Source organism: Manis pentadactyla, chromosome 4 (assembly GCF_030020395.1).
Source record: "Manis pentadactyla isolate mManPen7 chromosome 4, mManPen7.hap1, whole genome shotgun sequence".
In the NCBI taxonomy this organism is placed as follows: domain Eukaryota; kingdom Metazoa; phylum Chordata; class Mammalia; order Pholidota; family Manidae; genus Manis; species Manis pentadactyla.
In genome coordinates, this window is record NC_080022.1 from 118,080,582 (window position 1) to 118,100,483 (window position 19,902).

Here is a 19,902-nt window from a genome sequence, read left to right on the forward strand (position 1 = left end):
CCGTAACACTCTGAAGCAGCAGGAGCTTCCAGGACATGTCCTTTCCCAAAGTCAGAAACTGCACTCTCCCTTGGGCTGAGGGCAACCTGGGAGCTGGGGTGGGGTGCAGGCAGCCTGGTAGAGCAGGGAGCGGTGGCAGAGTGATGGCACAGGAGACAGAGAAAGACACCAAGACTTAAAACTCCAGCCCAGGCCTGCAAGCGCCTCAACCCCTCCCCAGGAGTGGTGAACTGGGCAGGAGGCACCAGAAGTCACCAAGGGTCAGAGCATAGGGGAGGGGGCCCAGTGCATACACGCCATCCACACAGACCCGCCTCTGCCACCAGGTCACACCCGTTCCACAGGTCACAGCACACACACCCCTCACAACTGCCTGCAAAGCTAAACATGTGCCCTCTACACAGTACAAGGCCACAGCACACACAGCCAGGGCGCCCCCATTCCCAGTGCCCACACCTACCTCCAGGCCGTCCACCTGCCCCACAACCCACTTCTGCCTACACTACCCAAAGCCATACCCTCACTGTGGGCCACAACCCATCCGTGCCATCTGCCATCCCCAGCTACAAGGCTGGTCCCAGGCCCCACCCTCTGAACCCACTTACCTGGGCCCCCTCCTGAGGATGCTGGACTGTGAGGAGGAGGAACAGAGGAGGGTGGGGCCCATGAAGCCTCCCATCCTAACAGCACCAGCACCCCCAGGCCAAGGGCAGCCAGGTGGCCTGGACCCCCTCCAAATCTTGCCTGGTGGGGGTTTCCTGCCAGCTCCTCAGTGCTGACAGGCTGATTAAGGGGTGGGGAGCAGCTGGGCCCAAGCCACCAGCCTCGAGCAGCTGCAGGCTGGGGGGAAGGAGAGGCAGTGGGAGGGGGCCCTGTTGGGAGGGGGTGTCTGTCCCCTGCCTGCCTTTCCATGCCCACTGTGGCAGGCAGACCTGCCTTTTCCTGGGAAGCCCCACCCACTGCACAGGGCACTGCTGAGCACACACACATCCATGCCACAACCCTTAAGTGGGCACATGTGGAATGTCTGCTGTGTGCCAGGCCTGTGGGACCCTGGACACCTGGCCCTGCTAGGACCTCTGTTGGGCAGCTTATTATTCCCATTTTGCACCTGGAGAAGCTGAAGCTCAGAAGGGACTGCTTCCTGCAGAAGGGAGGGGAAAAGACACCCTTCACGGAGCCCCACACAGGCCACACATGTGGCACTCTACACAATCACCTTGGTTCCCAGCAGCCTCAGTCCAAGGAGGTGGAAATGAGGACCCACGCCTGCTGCCTGCGGGGAGTCAGACCCCTGTGGAGAAGCCAGGAAGTGGCCCTGGCAGGCAGACCCCACAGATAGGCACCCTGCAGGCCAGCCCCTGGCTGGGAAGGTTATTCTAAGCATTCCATGGGGGTCCTTCCCAGCAGGAACAGCCCCACCTTCCCTTGGGGAGAGGCAGAGAGGATACAGAGGCCCCAGGGAAGGCAGGAGCTCAGTTCTGACCATGGAGAGTCTGAGGTACCCACAAACGCCCTGGGGAGATGCCCTGTGGGAAGGGATCTGCTGAACCGGGAGGTGGAAGACAGGTCTGTACTAAAGATGGAAATGGTGTGGGGGAGGGGAAGGGCTGAGGCCTGTGGGCATGGAGAAGACACCCAGCAAGCGGACCTGGAGGAGGCGCCGGATGCACAGCAAGGCCAGGCCGGCGGCCGGCAGGGCAAAGATGGGGCAACCATGGAGGGAGGGCACAGGTGGCCCTGCCCTGAGCAGCTTCAGTGGCATCCTAGGGGCGAAGTCCAAGAGGAGAAATTGGGGAGCGCAAGGGGGATGCCTGTGAGGAATTGAGTGGTTGTTAAGAGCAGGGAAATGGGCAGAGGCTGGGAGGGGGTCAAGAGAGAGTGTTGTTAACGTTGAAGAAACCTTTCAAAGTTAATAGATCCCCAACAATCCAAACAGTCACCGCACGACCCAGCAAGGCTCTCCTGGGATCTGCACCCAGGAGAACTGCAAACTGGAGTTCAAACAAAACCAGGTGACAGACATTTGAGGCGGCACTATTCTCAACAGCCCAGGGTGGGAAGAGCCCAAATATGTGAAGAGGCGTGATGTGGTCCTCCCGCCCAGGAAGCATCCCTCGGTCGCAGGGAGGAGGCCGGTCAAGGCGCAGGGCACTGAGCGGGCGCTTTCCCACATGCTCCGCCGGGCGGGAAGCCCGGGCCCCAAGACCGCGTGTGCGCCCGACGGGTGGCCGGGGCGGCGAGCCCGCGGGGACAGGGTCCAGGGCCAGGCGCTGGGGAGTGACTGCTTCTGGGTGTAGGCTTCGTCCTGGACGTCGGACGTGTTTGGGAACTAGAACGCACACCTGAATGCACTGAATGCCAGCGTGGCTCACTTTTAAGTGGTTCATTTTATATTACGTGAATTTCAACTCAAAAAACAGCTTTTTTTGAGGGGACACATGAAAGAGATTTGAACCCAAAGCAACCAGAGATCCAAGCCCAACTCCCTGTCCCCACCCAGCGGAGCCACAGGCACCGAGCAAGGAGTCGGGGGGATATGCTTATCGCTGTAAGAGACCGCCACCATCAGAAGACTCGCCGCCAAACCGTGTGCGAGGCCACCTCCCTGCTCCGAGCTCCGCCGCCATCCGTACCCTGCTCTGGTCCTGCTTTCCCCGCCCCTTCCCTCAGAGGTTCTCCTGGCCCCTCCCCAGTCCCATGAAGGTCTCTGCTCCGGTGTCGCTCCCCTCTCACAAGTTCTATGGCCACTTATTCAGGAGTCTGTGCTCAACCACCCACTGACATGTGAGGGCAGGAATTTGAGTTTTTCCCCAAGACTGTCTTTTAGAAAACTCTATGATAGTATCATACAGAATGGCTTTGTTATGCTAAAAATCCTCTGCGCTCTGCCTGTTCATCTCCCCTTCTTCACCACTGGCAACTACTCATCTTTTTATTGTCCCCGTGGTATTGGCTTCTCCAGAATGTCACAGAGGTGGAATCACACAGTGTGTGACCTTTGCAGACTGCCTTCTCTCACTTAGCATCTGCACTTAAGGTCTCTGAAGTCTTTTCATGGCTTAATGGCTCATGTCTTTCTGGCCCTGGATAACCACAGTTTATCTGTTCACCTTTTGAAGAACATCTTGGTTGCTTCCAAGTTTTGGTAATCATGAATAAAGCTGCTATAAACATACATGTGCAGGACTTTATGTAGATGTTAGTTTTCAACTTCCTTGGGTAAACACCAGGAAGTATGATTGCTGGGTCGTATGGTGAGAGTATGTTTAGTTTTGTAAAAAGCCACCAAGCTGTCTCCCCAAGTGGCTGCACCATCTTGCACCGCCACCAGCAGTGAATGAGAGCTCCTGTTGTTCTCCATTCTCACCAGCATTAGGTGATGTCAGTGCCCTGGATACTGTCATTCTAATAGGGGTATAGTGGTACCTTATTCTTTTATTTTGCAATCCCTGATGACATATGATGTGGTGTATCTTTTCATCTGTTTACTTGCTATCAATACATCTTCCTTCCTGAGGTATGTCCAGGTCTTTGGCCCATTTTTAAATTAGGTTGTTTGTTTTCTTATTGTTAAGTTTTAAGAGTTCTTTGTGTATTTTAGGTAATAGCCCTTTATCACATGTCTTTTGCACATATTTTCTTCTAATTCTCTTGATGTTGTTTTCTTGACAGAGCAGAAATTTTTGATTTTAATAAACTCCAGCTTGACAATTATTTCCTCCATGGATTGTGTCTTTGGTGTAACTAAAAAGTCATAACCAGTACATTTAAAGGATCAGCCATCATGAACAAGTGGAATTTATTCCAGGGATGCAAGGATGGTATGATATTTGTAAATCAATCAACATCACACGTCATATCAACAAAAAGAGATGCTGAAGAAGCATTTGACAAAATTCAACATCCATTCATGATCAAAACTCTCAACCAAATGGGTATAGAGGGAACATAACTCAACATAATAAAGGCCACATATGACAAACCCATAGATGACATCAGACTCAATGGCAAAAAGCTGAAAACTTACCTTCTAAGATCGGGAACAAGACAAGGATGCTCACTCTCACCACTTTTACTCAACATAGGACTAGAAGTCCTAGCCACGACAATCAGAAGAGATAAAGAGATAAAAGGCATCCAAATTGGTAAGGAAGAAGTTTAACTATCATTATTTGCAGATGACATTAGTACACATAGAAAACTTTAAAGATGCCACAAAAAAATCTACTAGAACTAATAAATGGATTCAGCAAAGTTGCAGGATATGAAATAAATACACAGAAATCTGTTGTGATATACTAACAATGAACTAGCAGAAAGAGAAATCAAGAAAACAATTCCATTTACAACTGCATCAAAAATAAAATACCTAGAAATAAACCTAACCAAGGAGGTAAAAGACCTGTAGTCTGAAAACTGTAAGACACTCATGAGAGAAATTAAAGAAGACACAAATAAATGGAAATATATCCCATGCTCATGGATAGGAAGAACTAATATTGTCAAAATGGCCATCCTACCCAAAGAAATGTACAGATTCAATGCAATCTTTATCAAAATACCAATGGCGTTTTTCAATGAACTAGAGCAAAGAATTATAAAATTCATATGGAACCACAAAAGACCCCAAAGAGCCAAAGCAATCCTGAGAAAGAAGAACAAAGCTTGGGGGATTATGCTCCCCAACTTCAAGCCCTGCTACAAAGCCACAGTAATCAAAACAATTTGGTACTGGCACAAGAACAGACTCATAGATCAATGGAACAGAAATAGATAGCCCAGATACAAACCCATGCATATATGGCCAATTAACATATGATAAAGAAGCCATGAATATACAGTGGGGAAAATACAGTCTTTCCAACAACTTATGTTGGGAAAACTGAGCAGTAACAAGCAAAAGAATGAAACTAGATTACCATCTAACTCCATACACAAAAGTAGAGTTGAAATGGATTAAAGACCTAAATGTAAGACATGAAACCATAAAACTCTTTGCCTAAGAAAACATAGGCAAAAATCTCTTGAATATAAGCATGAGCAATTTTTTCCTGGACACATCTCCTTGGGCAAGGGAAACAAAATAAAAAGTGAACAAGTGAGACTACATCAAACTAAAAAGCTTCTGTACAGCAAAGCACACCATCAACAGCACAAAAAGGCATCCTACAGTATAGAAGAACATATTTGTAAACAATAAAGAACTCACATGCCTCAACACCAAAAAACCAAATAACTCATTAAAAAATGGGTGGAGGACCTGAACAGACATTTCTCCAAAGAAGAAATACAGATGGCCAACAGAAACATGAAAAGATGCTCCACATCATTAATAACCAGGGAAATGCAAATCAAAACCACAATGAGATATCACCTCACACCAGTTGGAATGGCCACTATCTAAAAGACAAGAAATGACAAGTGTTGGTAAGGATGTAGAGAAAAGGGGAACCCTCCTGCCTGGTTGGTGGGAATGTAACCTGTGCAACCACTGCAGAAAGCAGTATGGAGTTTCCTCAAAAAAATAAAAATAGAAATATCATTCAACCCAGTAATTCTACTTCTAAGAATTTACCCAAAGAAAACAAAATCCTTGATTCAAAATGATATGTGCACCCTTATGTTTATTGCCACATTATTTACAACAGCCAAGATATGGAAGCAACCTAAGTGTCCATCAGTAGATGAATGGATAAAGAAGATGTGGTATATATGCACAATGGAATATTACTCAGTCATAAAAAAGAAAGAAATCCTGCCATTTACGACAACCTGGATGGACCTGGAGGGTATTATGCTCAGTGAAATAAACCAGGCGGAGAAAGACAAACATCATATGATTTCACTTATTTGTGGAATATAAAAACAAAACAAAAGGAACAAAACAGCAGTAAACTCAGACACTAAGAAGTGACTGGTAGTTACCATGGGGGAGGGTTGGGGTGGGCAGATGAAAGTTTGAGTGGGATAAAGGGGCACAAAAATTTTCAATCACAATATCAGTCAGTCATGGGGCAGGGAGCACAGCATGGAGAATATACCCAGTGACTGTGGAGCATCTTCCTGTGTTGACAGATAGCAACTGCAACAGTGGGGGGTGAGGATTTAATAACTGTTGGAACCACTGTGTTGTATACTTGAAACCAATATAAGATTGTGTATCAGTGATGCCTCAGTTTTAAAAAATTCACTGTATAAATTAGGCACAGTAAGAAAATAACTAACAATAAAGTAGAACAATTGTAACCATATAGTGTAATAAAAGAATTCACTAATGGAATGAAAAAGGCATAACCAGACCCAAGGTCATCCTATTTTATCTACCAGAAATTTAAGTTTCACATTTTACACTTAGGTCTATGACCCAATTTAATTTTTGTGAGGGTATAAAGCCCATGTCTAGATCATGGGTGGGTTGGCTTGTTCACAGGTGGACGTCCAGTTCCTCCAGGTGTTGGAAAGACTGTCTCTGCACCATTGCATAGTTTCTGCTCCTGTGTCAAAGACTGGTTGACTGCGTTGGTTGACTGCATTTATGTGAGTCTATTTCTGGGCTCTCTATTCTATTCTGTTGACCTGTTTGTCTGATGTTTTGCCCATACCTCTCTTTACAGTAAGTAAATTGATTCTCTGTAGTTTTACAGTAAGTCTGAAGATAAGTACTGTCAGTCCTCCAACTTTTTTTCCTTCAATATTGTATTGGATGTTCTGGGTCTCTTGCCTCTCTAGATAAACTATAAGTCAGTTTATCCATAAAATAACTTAGTATTTTGATTGAACCTATAGATCAAGTTGGGAAGAACTGACATCTTGACAATACTGAGTCTTCTTGTCCATGAACATGGAACAGCTCTCCAGTTATTTAAATTTCCTTCATCAGAGTGTTTAAATTTTCCTCTTAGAGATCTTGTTATATATGTTGTTAGACTTTTACCTAAGTATTTTTGGAGGTGCTAATATAAATGGTATTATGTTTTTAAGCCCAATTTCCACCTTCATTGCAGGACAGCAACTGACTCATATTAACTTTGTACCCTGCAATGTTAAGATCACTTATTGTCTCTGGTTTTTTTGTTGATTCTTTTGGATTTTCTATGCAGACCATTGTGTCATCTGTGAACAAAAACAGTTTTATGTCCTCCTTCCCAATCTGTGTACCATTCTTTCCTTTCTTGCCCAACTGCCTCAGGAAGGCCTTCCAGCATGATGAAAAGCAGTGGGGCAAGACCTCTTTGCCTGTTCCTACCTTCACGGGAGAGCTTAGTCTCTCAGCAGTAAATATGCTGTCAGCTGCAGGTTTTCTGCAGACAGCCTTTACCAAGTTGAGAAAGTAGCCCTCTCCTCCTAGTTTACTAAGAGTTTTTATCATGAATGGGGTTGTCAGGGCATTGGAGTATCCATTGGAGTATCCACTGTCAGTCCACTGGAGTATCCTGGTGCTTAGGGAAAGTGCTGGCCCACAATTTCTTTGGAAGAAAGCTACAGGGTATAGAAAAGGATCTGATGGAAAGGGAGCCACCCCAGTGACGGCCAAGAGGCTGGGAGGATCACAATCCACCCACAGCAGCGGGGGGAAGGCGCGGTGAGAGGTGCAGGGGCTGGGACAGGGGTAGATGTCCTTTGATTGAGTGAAAGTTCTCTCTGATTTTTTCTCAGTGCAAGAAGAACTATCAGCTGAGAATCAAGGATCTTGGAGTGGAAGGCAGGGCCCTAGAACCAAGGGGACATGTTCTGGAATGGGGAGAAAGTGGGTGGGCCTGGGACCAGCACCCCAAGCTCAGAGGCAGGACCTGGCGTGACAGGCGCCCATGAGACCAGTTGGCCACCCTGAGCAGCAGAGGGCTGCAGGGGGACTCAGGAGTTCATGTCCTTTAAATCTTTCTCCCTGCATGTCTGGAAGGGCCAGGGTCAGCCCAGGAGGCAGGTGGCAGGGGACCTTTCTGTCCTGGTCCCTGCACAGGGCCCTGGGGTGGCCCTGAAGCACTCTCTAAGGTCTCTGCTGGATGGGCACTCACCCTGGAAGGCACTGGTGCCATGGTGGCCTCCCATGGGGACAGGGACCAGGAGCCCTTCCCTGGGGCATGGTCTCTGCTCTGCAACCTTGGCATCCCCACCCCCTGCAGACTTCTGCTCAGGTGACATGGATTCATTTAACTTTAAGTCCCAAATTAAATGAGTGAGTGAATGAGTAGGTGGCCAACAGCTGCACCGTGACCCTGGGCACTGAATTGCCCACACGCCCACCCTCCGCATCCACGGAAGCCTGGAAACCAGCCATGGGGGGGTGGGGGCTCCCCATGGGGTGGGGGGACCACAGGGCTTATGGAAAGACCCAAGCCCCATCTGTACCTGAGAAATGGACAAAGCGTGTGGGACCCCCACCTGAGAGCCCAGGCTTCCCCTGCACGAGCCTGCAGCACACAGTAGGTGCTTACCCAGTGACTTTTCTGTCCTAGTCTTGTGGGGTGAGAATAAGGGAGATTAGCCCAGTAGCATGTTCTGTGGTTGAGGTCACAGGGGATGGAGGGCCACAGATCAGTTAGTGTTGGAACCAGCTCTGCCAGCTCCCCTTCTTGGGGCCTCAGTTTCTCCACCTGTAAAATGTAAAACTTGGAGGGCCCTCCATCATCCAGAATTCTGAATAGTTCTAACACTTGGCACACACAACCACAGTTTAAACAGGGTGGACATAGCCCCATTCTCAGGCTCAGAGAGGTGAAGCCACTTGCCTCAAGTCACACAGCCAGTAGAGGAGGGCCGCTCATTTAAGTCCAGGCCAACCCGGCCTGTGCTCAGTGCTGTGCTGCACCTCCCAGATGCTCGGCCCAGGACATCTCCGATTCCCCTCAAGAGAGAATGTGGGAGGACCTGTGGCATTCTTAAAGGATTTTATGGTTTTAGAGAGAAACTGAGGCTGACTCATGGGGCTTCTCAGTCTGGGTTCAAATGTGGTCTGGCCACCTGCCTCCATTGGTGGTCTTACCTCTCAAGCTCTGCTCCATGCCTGGCCAGGACATTTTGAAAATTAAATGAGATAATGTTTGGGAAAGCACTGAGTGCCTGACACTAGAAAGCACTGGGTAAACAGTCATTTTCATTATTATTTTTGGGTGCCATATCTCAGCAAAACATTATGCCACTTCCTAAAAAATAAAGGTACCCAGGAACACAATGGCTGCTGAATTCAGCACCAAGGCATGCATTTTGCTAAAGCCCCCCAAATATCCTAATGGCCACCAGGAGCCAAGGGAGGGGCTGAGGACACCCAGGCTCCCCAGGCCACATGGCATCAGGTCAGGGTACGGCAGGTTCATCCGTGCACCAGCCACCTCCAGAGGGACATTGCCTGATGGCCCAGGGAGGGGGCCAGGGCAGCGGGGCTGGCAGGAATGAAACCCAGCCCCTTCCCTCTAGGGACAGCAAGCTTTCAGGGAAGCCCAGACACCTGGGAGCCAGGATGGAATGGCTGTGCGGCCTCTCTGAGCCTCAGTTTGGGTGTCTCTGAAATGGGACCGCTGCTCTCTGTCCCTGGGGTTGATCCACTAGCATGAAGATCCACTAGGATGAGAAAGGCTCTGCACATGGCAGGGGCATCACGTCTGATTCCCAGACGCCTCAGCCTGGGGGAAAGATGCAGGCCAGAGTAATAACCTCCTTGCAGGAGCTGGCAGCTGCCAGAGAAGGAACTGCAGAAAGGTGCTTGGGTGAAAAGCTGCTGTTCCTCGCTCTTAAACAAGAAAAATGAAAATAAAGCAACTGAAGTGGAGGTGCCACTCTTCACAGCCATATCAGGTAGGGTCTGGGTGATGGGTGACATCGTTGGCCACTGGGGGGCCAGGCACACTGAACTCTGCAGAAGTGTGGGGACACAGTGATGACCCAGGAGAGGGCATAACAGTGACACCTTTCAAAGTCACAAAGGCACAGGCCCTCTGACCCAGCAGAACCACTTCCAGAACTTTCTGCTTGGACAGCCCAGGCACAAGGACCTACATGTCCAAGTATTTGCAGTGTTATGTGCACTAATGGCCAGGGCTGGACAGACACCTAGGAGCATATCAGAATGAGGCCGCCTAACTAAAAATACCATTCATTATTAATGTACTTAACAAAAGGTGTTGTCTATCATACCCTCCCCACCCCAGGGCTGCGTGTTACCTCTGATTGCTCCCTACAGCCGATGGGGGAAGGACCATTAGCAACTCCATTTGCAGATGAGCTAAGACACAGAATAGTCAAGTGATTTGCCCAAGAACACACAGCTAGAAGGTAGCAGAGACCAAACATGTAATTCCAATGCTATATGTCTCCACAAAAAGTTGCTAAAAAGATTTTTTTTTAAAAAAGGTCAAGATACAGAGCAGCACATGCAGGCTGACCATGCACGGTGGGTTGAATGATGTCCCCCCAAAAGATATGTCCATCCAGACCCATGAACGTGATCTTATTTAAAGAGTCTTTGCAGATGTAACTAAATTAAGGGTCTGGAGATGAAATCTCCAGATTAGGAGATGGGTCCTAAATCCAATGACAAGTGTCCTTACAAGAGGCGAGGAGAAGCTAGAGGGAGAAGCAGCCTTCATGCAGACGGAGTCGTGTCTACACACACCAGGTGGGATGCCAAGCTTGGCCAGCAGCCGCAGAAGCCAACAGAGGCATGGAACAGTTCCCCCTCAGAGCCTCAGGGAGGAAGCAACCTTACCAACATCTCGATTTCAGACTTCTGGCCTCAAGAATTGGGAGACAATGAATCTGTGTTGCTGTAAGTCACTCAGTCTGTTGTAAGTTGCTGTGGCTGCCATGGGAAACTGACACAGGGTCCGGTTTGCTCCCCACTGTCCCTGCCTCCGTCGTCTTCTCTGGGCCTGGCTGACTGTCCCCCTGGAATGCTGCCCTAGGGCTCCCTCCACACCCCAGACATGATTCCTTTGCTCATGTTCCCATTTCAAAGACGGGCAAACTGAGGCCATGGGCTCAGGTCACAGTTCCCAAGGGTGCTGCTCCTCATCTGCTCCCCATCTACCTGTGCTTGGTCTGGGGCAGAGTGAGTAGAGGGTCCCTGGGCCCACCCAGCCTGAGAACAGCTGGGTCAGGATGAGGCCTGGAGCCTGGGCCCCTGGCATCTGCTGTGGTTCAGAGCCAGGCCTCACGGGCACCTCTCAGGGCAAAAGGAAAAGGACAGCCAGGGTCTCCCCAGCTACGCAGTCCCTGGGAGGGGCTGGGTCGCTCCGGCTGCCCCACGATGTCCAGTGGTCCTGAAGCCTCCCAGGGCCTGGGTGGGTAAATCTGGCTGCCCCAGCCAGGCAGGTGCTGCCGACAGCTTGAGGCCCAGCAGGCCAAGGTGACGGGCTGGCTGAGCCTCCGGCCCACATGGCTGAGAGCAGGGGAGCAGGGAGAGAGGAAGCTTCCCTGCCCTGCGCGCAGAGCCGAGGCAGGGAGAGGACAGCAAAACCGATGCCTACCTGGGGGCCTGGTGTCCCACCCATTTCACAAATGAGGAAACTGATGGCCAGGGAAGAGCACCAGAGTAATTAACACCTCTCTCAGACTTGGTCTATCAGGTCCTCCCCAACAGGGGCTCCCTGTGGGGGGTGGAGGGGCAAGGTGGGGACTGTCCTTGTGATTCGGTGCAAACCAGGTGACAAGAATGACAGGGCTGGCCAAGCAGGTGGTGGACACCTGAGATGGGGAAGCACAGTGGCGAATCAGGAGTGACAATTCCCCACACAGAGGCCCGGCCCCATCTGAGGACAGGGAAGGAGCAAGCAGTTGGGGAGGACACCTTCCCCACAGTGTCCGAGCTGAGCACTATCCGTGGAGGCTGTGCTGAGTGGGAGCCGGGCTGGCCCGGGGGGTCCCAGAGGCCAGAGAGGGCGGGGCCAGTCCCAGGGTTCCAGGGCTGACTCCCCCACGGGGGCCAGGCTGGGCATGCTCTGCTGCGGAGATTGAACAGTGCAAGTTCCCAGGCTCTACCCACCCCAGACCCTCCGAACCAGAATTTCTGGGAATGGAGCCAGGAAATCTGGATTCTCCAAGTGCTCCCAAAGGGTCTGAGGAAGGAGGGACCCCAGCCAGGATTCAGGACCCCACCTGGGGCTAAGATGTGCCAATTCTACAATTCCAGTTCTTAGTCTCAAAGAATCCCGACCCAGGCACTCAGGTGGCCCAGCCCATCCCAAGCCTGCACAGCTGAGAGTTCGTGACTCTCACCCTGTGGCTTGGCCCTCGGCCCAAAGCCCAGCCAAGAGGAAAGGATGGTGTCCCTGGGCCCGGTGCGCTGTAGCACCACACATGGGAGGCCCCCATGGGAAATGAAAACAAAAGAGAAAAGAGAGGAGAAATGGAACAATAGATGTCAGCATGTTCATATACCTCCACTCACATGTTTGCATAAGCTCTCAGACAATCCAGAAAATTCTTATGATGGTCACCTCAAGAACACAGAGCGTTGGGATGGGGCGAGAAGACAGTCTGAGAAGGGAAATTCCTTTTATGCCCTTCTGATCGTTTACCACTTTGCTGTGAGCATGTGACATTCCTGTGATTAAAACCTGTAATGATAACAAGACTGTGGCAGGCCTGTGTCTCCTGCATGTTTGTCCACTTGCTTGTTTGACTCCCCTACCCCGCGCATCAGCCCCAAGCCCTGATAACAGGGCAAAGTGCATGGTGCCTGCCCAAGAGCTCATTGTTGAGAGGTGAATGATCCTAACATTTTGACATCCTCAGAGCCAGTGTCACTAATATTTCACGAACAAGACTCCAGAAAGGAAGGGAGGGGCCAGCAAGATGAGATGGCAGTAGAGGGTCCCCAGGCCCTGTCCCCCCGCTGCTCCCAGAAGGTCATAGCCAAAGCCTCCAGGAAGCCCTATTTCTGAGCCCCCACTGGCCCCAGCACCCTAGCACCCTGCAGAGTCCCAGGAGCCCATCCACCTCTGCCCTCCGTGTGACCCAGCCAGGCCCCTGTTCACCGGGCAAGGCCAAGTCCTCATCTCATGAAGGGATAGACTAACTCCCCTTGGCCTTCCCCAGTGGGCCCCTCAGGCCTGGAACCAGGAGCCCAGAGGCATGGGGTCGGGGCAGGGGCAGTGCGGCTGCTACCACCCAGAACACCAGCTGCTGGCAGTGATTTATTTTTGTTTTAAGTGCGGGAGAATTGCAGGGCTGCAGCCGACAGCTCAGGGGGATCAGGCTGCAGCTGGAAGAAGAGGGAGGTGGCAGGGGCTAGGGCCGCATGGCCCCCTCTGACCTCTCTTGTCCTCAGCCTTTCTTTCAGCCTCCCCATTACATGCCCCTTGCACATGGCCCCCATCTCCACATGCGCCCTCTTCCCTGCCCCAGCTCTCCTAAATTTCTGAAGAGCTTTGAGGCTTCAGAGACAGAGGGTCTTGACTCCTGCCACTGCACCTTGCTTTGAAGGGGCTAGGCTTGCTTAGAATGGCCCTCCCACACTGGGGCATCATGCTGTGCCCTCCCCCAAGACACCCCCTCATAAGGCAGGGGAGGTCAGAGGCCCAGGACAGCCACAGGCAAGCTGGAGACGCCTGGTTCTCATTGAGGCTTGGTCCCTTCTCTGCCCAGGAGTGAGCCTCTGGGGATGTGCCCTGCCCTGGGCACATCGGGCAAGGGGCCCTGGCCGAGGCCCCAGCCCTGGAACCCATCTGCTGGCAATGGAAGGCCAACAGCAAATTCAAGGGCTGCACTTCACCAACCAGAAGCACATAGGTCTTTTTATATGGCTGAGGAGCTGTTAAAGCTGATGGTGGCAAATTTTTAAAAATAAAAAAAAAGTTTAACCTGTGTGTCGTGTTCAAAAAGGAGACTGGGCAGGGAAGGCAAAACACTCTGACACAAAACACCAAAGGCCAGTGGGCAGTTGAAAATGCTTAACAGGGCAAGAAATGGAGACACTGACCCCTCGGCTGCCCCAGCCCGCAGCTGCCCACACACCTTCTGAAGGAGGCACAGAGATCGCACCTGGGCAGCCTATCCCTGCACCTCAGGTCTCAGATCTGCAGTGGGAAAGGCTGCTGTCCCTCCCAGGGCTGGGGTGGGCACATCCTAAGCTGGAAGCAGGCTCAGCGCCAGGGACACAGCAAAGCTCGGAGCTTGAAGCAGGTGAGGTCACAGATAGAAAGAGCTCAATGCAGAGTAAAGGCCTGAAATAAATGCCAACTCCTTCCCCCTCACACAGAGAGATGGTAAGCCAAGGGTTCAGAGGCAAGGTCTGGATGCCAGCTCTGCCCCTGACAAGCTCCATGAGTCTGGGGAAGTGATGACACCTCTCTGAGCCTCAGTTCTGTCATCTGCAGAAGGGGACAGTTGTGGCTCACCACTGCTACTGAGTACTATGGGTCAGGGACCATGCATGGAAGAACCAAGCCATTCATTCCCCATGTGTTTACTGAGAACCTACTATACACTGAGTACAGTTGTGGCCACCCAGGACGAGCTGTGAATGAACCAGCCCCAAACCCTTACACTCAAGGAGCTTATATTCAGGGGTGGGGGATGGGGCAGGTGATAAACAAGATGAGCAAATAAGGCAGAAAGTGGCAGATGGCATTAAGTTCTACAGAGTAGCAGGCAGGAAATGCAGAGAAAGAGGAGAAAGTGTCATCCAGGAGAGGCCTCAGGGAGGAGGGAGCATTCGGCAAGCCTGACGGTGCTGAGGGAGGAGACTGTGGAGATCTGGGAAGAGGGTCCTGGCAGGGGAAGCAGCAGGTGTAAAGGCCCTGGAGCAGGACTGGGCCTGCTGTGCTGGAGGCACAATAAGGAGGGAGGAGGCAGGTGGTTCGATGGGGTGGGGCGGGGGAGTGAGGGCCGTGATGAGAATCAGACAGGGCAGCGCCTTGTAGAGCGTGGTAGGAAGTGTGGCGTTTATTCTGAGTGAGGGGGAACCCATGGGAGGGTCCTGAGCCCAGGACAGTCCCTTAATTAAAGTACCCAGAGCATGCCAAGTATACAGTAGACGCTTGTGGCCAGGGGTGGCCCTGGAAAAATTCCCCACTCCGGAGGCTTCTCTTTTGTTCCCTGGCCCCTCTACAAGCCTGAGTCCTCTAGCGAGGGGGAGATAGGAGGGGGAGGCTTCACTGCCCTTAGACCCTGGGAGAAGGTGGCCCGGCCTGGCCAGGGGCCATGTGCTGCAGGATCCAGAAGGCTGCTCCCACTGACTCTGGGGAGGCATTAATGCACAGCCAGGGCAGGCCTCCTCTTAGGGGCTACTGAGAAAGGGGCTCCTGCTCTGATCTGGCTGTGCAAACAGAATGTGTCTGCGTTTACAGAGCTTAAGGACAATCAGGGTGCTGGGCCAAGGGTCCCAAGGCCACTGCAGTCTCGTGCTGCAGCTGCAGCAGCTGGCAGGAGGACCCGAACTGTGGGACATCACTGGGGGTAGACGGGGAGAGAGCTGGGAAGGGGGCACAGGGACAAAGCTGGAGCCAGAGTCCTCCACTTACCCACCCTGGACTCAGCTTCTCCACATGTCCAAAGGCAGGCAGGACTGGAATGACAGAATCCTAAGGCTCTGGCCACACAAATGCTCACATCCCCATCCTTCAGGGAGCCCCCTTTCCGCATCCCCACTTCTGCTGAAACCTCCCCCAACCCAGAGGCACACACAGAGGTTTACATTTCCACTCTCCCATCCAGGTGTTCTCAGGAGCCTCCCCAGCTGAGGCTCTGATCTCACTTCACAGATGATAAACTGAGGCCCCAAGAGAAGTGACTAAGCCAGGATACTACAGGTCTTACTCACCCTAGCTGTGTGCCTTGAAGTCTCCTCCCAGACATGAGATTCCCCGAGGGTAGAGGCCAGCCCTCCATTTATTCAACACCAGTTTATTAAGCACTTCTGTATGCCAGACACTGCACTGGGCCACAGCTAAGTAGAGGGTGCCAGGGCCTCCATGAGATAGGAGGGAATGTCATGTCATTCTGGTGGTCCATGTAGCCAGCCTGGCATACAAATGCACCTGGTGGGGTGTCTGTGGAATGAGGGAAGGTGCATCTCTGTCCCTGGCAGGGCACCAGGGCTCTGGGTCCAAGGGGCACAAGTTGCAATCTCTCTCAGTGCTTCCTTGGCCTCAAATCTCCTATCTGTACAATGGAACTAATGCCACCCTCTGCACTCCAGACCATTAGGAAATTAAATCGGCTGGCAGAGCACTGGGCTCTCAGCCAGTGCCCAGCAAGGGCTCTAATCCTGCCCACAGCTCCACTTCTCTGCAAAGCCTGCCTGCCTCAGCCCAGCACCTCCACCCGCCCCCAGGCTCCTCTGCAGCCTCCTGCCTTCCTGCCCTGCCTGCGGCCCAGTTTCAGACTGGCTTTCTTTCATCTTCGGCCCTTGCTGTCTCCCAGTCACGCTGCCAGTCCCCTGGTGCAGCTGTCCTGTGGGATGGAGCCCACACCCACCACACCTTCTGAGCAGCCAGCCCAGCCTCCACCCCTCTTGCTGCCCACGAGCTGCCTCCCTCCGTGCCAGCCTATGGCAGGGCCCCAGTCGCAGGCCCCAGGGGAGAGGCAGGTGTGCCCATGTGCCACTCACAGCAAAGCCCTGGCAGGAGGAGCTCAGCTCAGCAGCAGACACCAGCTGCACCTGTCAGAGGATGGCCCAGCCCAGAGCCAGGCCTGGGAGCAGCAGGACAGAGGGTGGGCTTCAGGTGGCTCTGAGGGTCACCAGCCGCCGTGGGCCTACAGGGGTTGCTGGGAGTGATGACGCACTTGCTTCCAGCGCAGGTGCATATAAGGCTTCCAGGTGCTCCTGTGGCCCATGGCAAGGAAGCCTGGGTGAGGGGAAACTGCCCACAGGTGGGACCAGTACCAGTGCTGAAGGGCACTGCTTTTGCCATTACTGTTATTACTGTTTTCAATGCCATCATTATTATTTCATTGCGGCAAGGCCCCAGTGTTACTTTGTCCTGCTTTAGGCAGACTTGAGGGTAGAGACACCAAAGTCTGGGACAGGAAGCCTGGCAGACACCCTCCAGCCTGCGGAGAACTATGTGGAGGCTTCTACTCAAACCTCTCACTGGCTGAGTGGCTTTGAAGAAGACCCTGCCCCTCTCTGGGCACCTCTTCCTCCCAGCACAGCACAGCTCAGCGAACATCCCTCTGGAGAGGTCCCCTTCTGAACAGCCTGGGGGCCCTATGGGGGGCTGACACAGCAGTTAGAGATGGAGAAGTCCCAGGCTCTGCTCCCTTCCCCAAGAGAAGGGCTCTGTTTGGGTCCTCACCTGGAAAGGGGTGTATGGAGAAGGGGCTAGGGACTTGGAGTTCGTGTCTGCCAGGTCTGTGCCAACACGGACATTTGCAGAGGGCCCACTCTATGTGCCCGCAGTGCACCAACGGAAAAGGCGGAATCTTCCCTGGTGGCCAGCACACTGGGGCCCCCTTTCTGGTTCCCAAGGGCGCTCAAGAAGGCCCCTCCCTCTCTGGCCCCTGCTCTCCCTCAGGCTCTCCGCCCCACCTGATGGGAGGACCCCGCTCCCGGCTGCCGACCTCCAGGTCTGCCGGCTGGAGGGGAGGGGCCACCAGAAAGCTGAGAGACAGACCTGCTGCGGCGCCTCTTCGGGGTCCCAGCACAGGCGGGGGTGCTCGTCTCAGAACGGAGGAGGGCGCACTCCACAAGGAGCCCATAAGCCTGCTCCCTGAGCCTCCCTGGCCACATGGCAGCGGTCGGGGGCAGAGACCCGCGAATGAGGTGCAGCGAAGGAGCAACCTAGCACAAGGTGAGGCAGTCAGGCGGAGTAGCAGCCTGGGGCTGGCCTTCCTCTACACCTCACTGAGGGTGTGTGGGGTAGGCCGGAGGCTAACGCCGCCTGGATTCCACCTAAGAGGAGGCGGCAGCTGATTTCAGCGGCGTGTGGGCGCCTCCGCGGTCCCCGGAGACAGAGCCTGCGAACCCAATTTCTGCCCTATGGAGGACAGAAGGTCCCCAGCACTTAATTCCTGGCTCCAGCCTGGGCACAGGGAGCAAGGAGAAGCAGAAATGGTCACAGGCAGCACAGCCCTCCCAGATGGGTACGCCCCTAGGAAACGGGGAGCAGGGTGGTCTCCCAGGTGTCAGTGAGTCCAGGCTATGCAGAGAGACAGAAGAACCTCCCAGAACAGAAAACCGTCTCTAGAGAAACACTTTCCTGTGACCTCCTGTTCTGCACAAAGGTTTTAAAATATTCACATGGTCCGTGCACACTCCATCAGAACAGGCAGCAAACACACACTTGGGCCTCACCTCCCATCTAAATCCCGCCCAAGGAGCTCCCCATCCCAGTTCACTCCAGGGAGCCCCCTGGCTCCCAACTCCGCTTCCCCACAGGACAGAGCAGACGGTGAGCACAGAGGGAGAACCCCGGCCCAGAGACCCATGGGGCTCCTCGTGTGAGGGGCTAGCCCCTCTGCGATCAGGCCGACTTCTAAAAGCAAGAAGGTGCGGCCGGAGTTGCCCGCCCGCTGCCAGGCGGAGAGCACCCTTTCCAGGTTTTTGCTCCATTAGAGCCCAGGAGCTGGATTTGAGAAACGACTCCAGGGATCCGCAGATCGGGCCTGGGGCATTTTCAGGGCTTCGTAGACTGCGCACCCCTCTGTGCGCACACCCTGATCCCGGGGTCTCCGGGAAGGTCACGCGGAGGACTGACACTGCCCGCCAAAGTGCCTCCCATTCTCCCTCCCGTGCCCCCTCGTACACGTCGGCCAGAGGGGCACCAAGGGTGCCTCAAAGTTTCCCGAGCGCCCCCAGGAAGGTTAGCGAGGAGCAAAGTTCCCCGGTGGCGGTAGCGGGAGGCATGGCAGGAGAAGAAAGCTCGCAGTCAGCATTCCCTCCGATGGCTCACCAAGGGAGGAGGAAAAAAACAGAAAACCAGAGGAAGAAAAAACGCTCCCGCCCCACCTTCCCTGTTGCAGCACCACCTCGTGTTCGCTCCGGGCCGGGGAGGGGCCTTCCCGGAGCTGGCCGCGGGTCCCCGGGGGGCCGTGCGCCAGGCGGCCGCGCACTTACCTCGGTCGGTGCCCGGGAGCGGCGCGCACCGCGTTCTCCGAGCGGCCGTTCCTGGCTTCGGCAGCCGCCGCTCTAGCTGCATCGCCGCCGCTGCCGCCTCAGGGCAGCCCCCGAGGACGCTCCATGCCGAGGCACGCGCGGGTGCCGGACGCCGATGGCCCCAGCCCAGCCACGGGTCGGGGGCGCGCGCCTGGACGGCGCCCCCGGCCGCGGGGCGCTCACTCGGGCCGGCCGGGCTGGCGTCACGCCCTCGGTCCGGCTGGGAGCGCGGACGGCCCGCCCCCTCCCCCGCCCGCTGTTATCTGATCCCAGGCTGGGCCGGGCGCGCTCCCCAACGTCCCTGCGCCCCGCGCCTCCCAGCCCTCTCGGGCCGCGCGAGCCCCTCGCCCCCGGCTACCGTTCCTAGGGAGGCGATGGCAGCGCCGAGGCCCGGGAAAGGCGGGGAGAGAGGAATGGAGAGCGAGGAGGCGGAGGGAGGCTGAGGCTCGGCGCGCACCCAGCTCTGAGCCCCGCTACCACCAGAACCGAGCTCGGCAACTCCTCTAACTCTCTGCCGAGAGCACGCCCGCCCCGAGCCGCGCCGCCGCTGCCCCCGCCCACCCGAGCCCGCTCTGGCCCGGCGCACCCCCAGCCCCGGGCCGCCCCCAGCGCACACACCGCCAGCCACTAGCGCAATGGGGCGCGCGCGCGCGCGCACGCACACACACGAGGCATGTCCTCCAGGGACACGCACACACAGGTGCATGGCGAGCGCACACACAGCCAAGGGAACCTTGCACACATGCCTGTACACAGTCGGGTACACAAGCTCAGGTGTCCACATCTACACATGCAAAACGCACGCTCTGACACGCATGCTAGTTGCAGGTGCACAGGTGCATACCCACTCACATGTGCACACACAA

The 19,902-nt window shown here is 54.0% G+C and overlaps 1 protein-coding gene across 2 annotated transcripts in view; it reads right to left on the minus strand.

The window, feature by feature from the left end:
* Nucleotides 1–19,583, minus strand: part of KCNJ12 (potassium inwardly rectifying channel subfamily J member 12) — a 39,772-nt gene extending 20,189 nt beyond the window's left edge. Inside the window, exon 1 of one of the 2 annotated variants that reach the window (XM_036888166.2) lies at nt 18,998–19,583. In XM_036888166.2, the coding sequence (XP_036744061.2) occupies nt 18,998–19,079 (82 nt within the window). In that variant the 5' untranslated portion in view covers nt 19,080–19,583. The remainder of the gene's footprint in view (nt 1–18,997) is intronic. The other variant, XM_036888163.2, reaches the window with a different exon arrangement.
* Between the last annotated feature and the right edge of the window lie 319 nt (nt 19,584–19,902).